Genomic DNA, 3,778 nt, shown 5'->3' with positions numbered 1-3,778 from the left:
TGCAGGCTCGTCTTAGCCTGTCCTCCCGCAGCGTGCCCCGGCCGGCGGAACAGCCCGGCTTACCCCGGCAGAGCTGGAGCCGGGGCAGGGGGTGGGCGAGGAAGAGCTGGGACCGGGCAGCGCGCCCCGCGTCCCCCCGGCCCCGCAGCGGCAGGCGCGGTAGCTCCGTCCCCGCCGTGCTTTCAAGGAGCTGCCAGCCCTGTCCGTGCAGGTGCGGGTGTCCGTGCCTCTGGGGAAGGGAGGGAGGAAGGAAGGAACGAAGGATGCGAAGGGGAGGGGAGGGACGGAAAGGGAGGCCCGTGATTGACAGCTCCACTGAGTTCGCTCCTCTCACACACCCTCCACCAAAGTTTTGTTTCATACGGAGGGAACTTTGCTGTTGCCATGGAACTTGGGGTTTTTTCAAGCGCCGGCCGTGCCCCCCACCTCCTTCCCCCTTTGGGGCAGCCGAGTGGAAAAACTCAAGTGGCATTGCGGTGGGAGTAGGTGGGGGATGGCCGAGAGCCCCCGGCCGGCAGCCAGCCCGCCCCGCTCGCATCCCACCGCCGCTCCCTCGGACTGCCCCGGCGCAGACCCTCTCCCAGCGGGACCGAGTGCCCGGTCCCGGTGGGGCAATGCGGATTCTCCCCCCGGAGAGGGCTCAGCAGCGAGAAGAGTTCAGTGCGCTCTCCCCAGCTCCATCCGTTCCGGGAAGGGGGGGTCATCCAGCACGGGCTCGCTCCGTCTCCAGGCAGCTTCTGCGGGCTTGGCGCACGGCTGTGCATCCACCCGGGAGCCCCAAATCCCTTTGTGCCTGGCAAAGGCACGGCTCCCGCTTGCAGCACAGCGCTCCGCCCCGCTCCTCCTCCCCGCGCCCCCGAGGGCAGCCCCGGCCCGCCCGGCGCCCGGGCCCGCTCCTTCCCCCGCAGAGCAGCCGGCAGCTGCGGGGGCCCCACGGGCCTCTCTGCCCCGCGCAGCTCCGGCTCTGCCGCGCCCCGCCGCTCGGGCCGGGAGCCGGGGGCGCAGGGCCGGGGGCTGCGGGAGACGGCGGGTGGGGGCTCGGCCCCCGCGACCCCGAAACATCAACTTTTCGGCTCCCCCCCCCTCCCCAGCCGGTCAGTTACCGGCGTCGGGGCTGTCGGGAACCGCTCGCTGATTGGCTGCCGCCCGCTCATTTATAGCCCGTCAATCAAATACCCCCGGGATTGCTGTGCGCATCGCTTGGTGCTGCCCGCGGGAAGCGCAGCGCATCCGCACCGCACCCGCAACAGCACCACCACCACCTCCTCCTCCTCCTCGTCCTCGGGGAGCGGCGCCTTCGCCCGCCAAGCAGAGAAACTTCCTCCGCCCGGAGCAGCCGCCCAGGCAGGTTTTTTTCCCTTTCTTTTTATTATTTTTTTTTTTCTAACTTCCTCTCCCCGGTCTGGTGCCCGCCTGCCCGCCGCCCTGGCGCACCTCTTGCCGGCTCCGGCCATGTACAGCATGCTGGAGACTGAGATCAAGACGCCGCAGCCCACGCCGGGCAGCGCTGGGGGCAACCCCGCTCCGGGCAGCAACGGCAAAGGTGGTGGAGGCGGCGGGGCCGGCAACGGGGCGGGAGCTGGCTCGGACCAGGACCGGGTGAAGCGCCCCATGAACGCCTTCATGGTGTGGTCGCGGGGCCAGCGGCGGAAGATGGCCCAGGAGAATCCCAAGATGCACAACTCAGAGATCAGCAAGCGCCTCGGGGCTGACTGGAAGCTGCTGAGCGACGCCGAGAAGCGGCCCTTCATCGACGAGGCCAAGCGGCTGCGGGCCGTGCACATGAAGGAGTATCCGGATTACAAATACCGGCCCCGAAGGAAGACCAAGACCTTGCTGAAGAAAGACAAATACTCGCTGCCCGGTAATCTGCTGGCCCCGGGGGGGGGCAACGCGGTGAGCAGCCCCGTCGGGGTGGGGCAGAGGATTGACACTTATGCCCATATGAACGGCTGGACCAACGGGGCTTACTCACTGATGCAAGACCAGCTGGGTTACAGCCAGCACCCGGGCATGAACAGCCCCCAGCTGCAGCAGATGCACCGCTACGACATGACGGGCCTGCAGTACAGCCCGATGATGTCCACGGCCCAGACCTACATGAACGCCGCCTCCACCTACAGCATGTCCCCCGCCGCCTACGGCCAGCAGCCCTCCACGGCCATGAGCCTGGGCTCCATGGGCTCGGTGGTGAAATCCGAGCCCAGCTCGCCTCCTCCTGCCATCACTTCCCACACGCAGAGAGCCTGCCTGGGAGACCTGCGGGATATGATCAGCATGTACCTGCCCCCGGGGGGGGATGCCACAGACCCTTCCGCCCTGCAGGGAAGCAGGTTACACAGCGTCCACCAGCACTACCAGAGTGCCGGGACTGGCGTGAATGGTACCGTACCACTAACTCACATATAAACTCGAGTGCTCCGGACGGCTCCCCGTCTTAATCCCTAACCCCACCACCGCTCCCTGACTCCACCGGGACGTACGGCAGTGTTGCTCGGCTTAGCAGACTTAATACTAACTTTGGAGAAATTTTAAAAAAGGAAATCCGTTAGTTGTGTCTATTTTTTTTGTACAAAAAAAAAATAATAATTGAGCAAGCTGTTATTTTAATAGAGCACAACTCCTGCCTCCTAGAAGCCGCTGTGAAGTTTACAAACCACGGCAACTTCTTTCCTGGTTTCTGCTATGTTGGGCACTGTTTTGTTCGCATCTTCCAGTTTGATTTCTAGCGTTACAATTATGTAAAAAAAAAAAAAAACCAAAAAAACAAACAAAAAAAGAAAACCCAACCAAACCGGCGGGCTTTTTTTTTTTTTTTTAATTCAGTTGTTCACATTTTCGTCGTGGTTTCTTAAGTGTTTTTGTCCTTCCCACCTTACCGAGCCTCGCCTGGTTTCTATCCACAATCTGTATCTTTCACGACTTCTTAACTTTAGGATTTTGTCCCTTAAAAAAACGGGGGAGGTGGGAGAGAGCTGTGCGGGTCGCAAACGCATTTCTTTTATTTATAGTAAGCTGTGTGTCTTGTTTTTTCTTAAGCTGTAAACTTAATGTAAATTGGTTTGTGATTTTTACTGTGATTCATGTTTTGACATATCGGATGAAAAAACGTTTTAGTTTTGTTTACCGGATTTCTTAAAAAAGTCATCGAAATGCTCCTTCCTTCTCTCTGTCCCTAGTCCTCGTTTGCTTCCTTCTTCTAAACGAAGAGAGATCAATAAATTTTATATCGGGCACGTCGGCAGTCTCCGGCCGGTTTGTGCGGGGCCGGGCGCGGTGTCCCGGGGGCTCCCGCCGCCCGGCCGGGGAGCCCGAGAGCTGCCGCCGCTTTTCGGCCGGGTTTCTGCGGCTGCCGCGCGGTCGTGGATTTTGCTCGGGGGCGGGGGGAAGGAGCGCTCCTTCGAGGTGATTTTGTTTCTAAAAGCGAAGCGGGACCCGGGCTGGGGAAGCGCCGCTGGTGCTGCTGGAGCTTCTGCGCTGCGAGCGCCGGCCACTTGTTGCCTCTCCGCCCGGCCGGTTTCTCTCGGCCGACGGGGAGGGCAGGGGGTTACATGTATGCGCCTCGGGGTTTTTTGCTCTGGAGGATTTGCCTAGAAACCCGAGCTCATCTGAAATATTTACAGAAGTAAAACCCGTTGGGGAACTCTTAATTAGAGTCTATTAAAAATGAATGGTTACAGGAGTCCCCAGAGGAAATAAATAATTCAATCTTTTCAGTATGTTTGACGAGTGTGTTTTTCGTCTGGACAACTTTTCTATCCTTTTTTTTTGTGTGTTG

At 60.0% G+C, this 3,778-nt stretch overlaps 1 protein-coding gene across 1 annotated transcript; it reads left to right on the top strand.

Annotated features, from left to right (window-relative positions):
- The first annotated feature begins 497 nt into the window (after positions 1-497).
- LOC308053687 (transcription factor SOX-3-like) lies at positions 498-3,286 on the top strand. Its single transcript, XM_080365242.1, has one exon. The coding sequence runs from the start codon at positions 1,453-1,455 to the stop codon at positions 2,407-2,409; it is 957 nt and encodes a 318-aa protein (XP_080221368.1). The 5' UTR covers positions 498-1,452; the 3' UTR covers positions 2,410-3,286.
- The last annotated feature ends 492 nt before the right edge of the window (positions 3,287-3,778 follow it).

The sequence above is a fragment of the Falco punctatus genome, assembly GCF_963210335.1.
Source record: "Falco punctatus genome assembly, chromosome: 15".
NCBI classification, from domain to species: Eukaryota; Metazoa; Chordata; class Aves; order Falconiformes; family Falconidae; genus Falco; species Falco punctatus.
The sequence above is the reverse complement of the archived record's forward strand: the minus strand, read 5'-3'. Positions and strand labels throughout refer to the sequence as shown.

Coding starts and splice junctions, on each gene's coding strand:
- LOC308053687 (XM_080365242.1), top strand. CDS start 1,453: ATGTACAGCATGCTGGAGACTGAGATCAAGACGCCGCAGCCCACGCCG.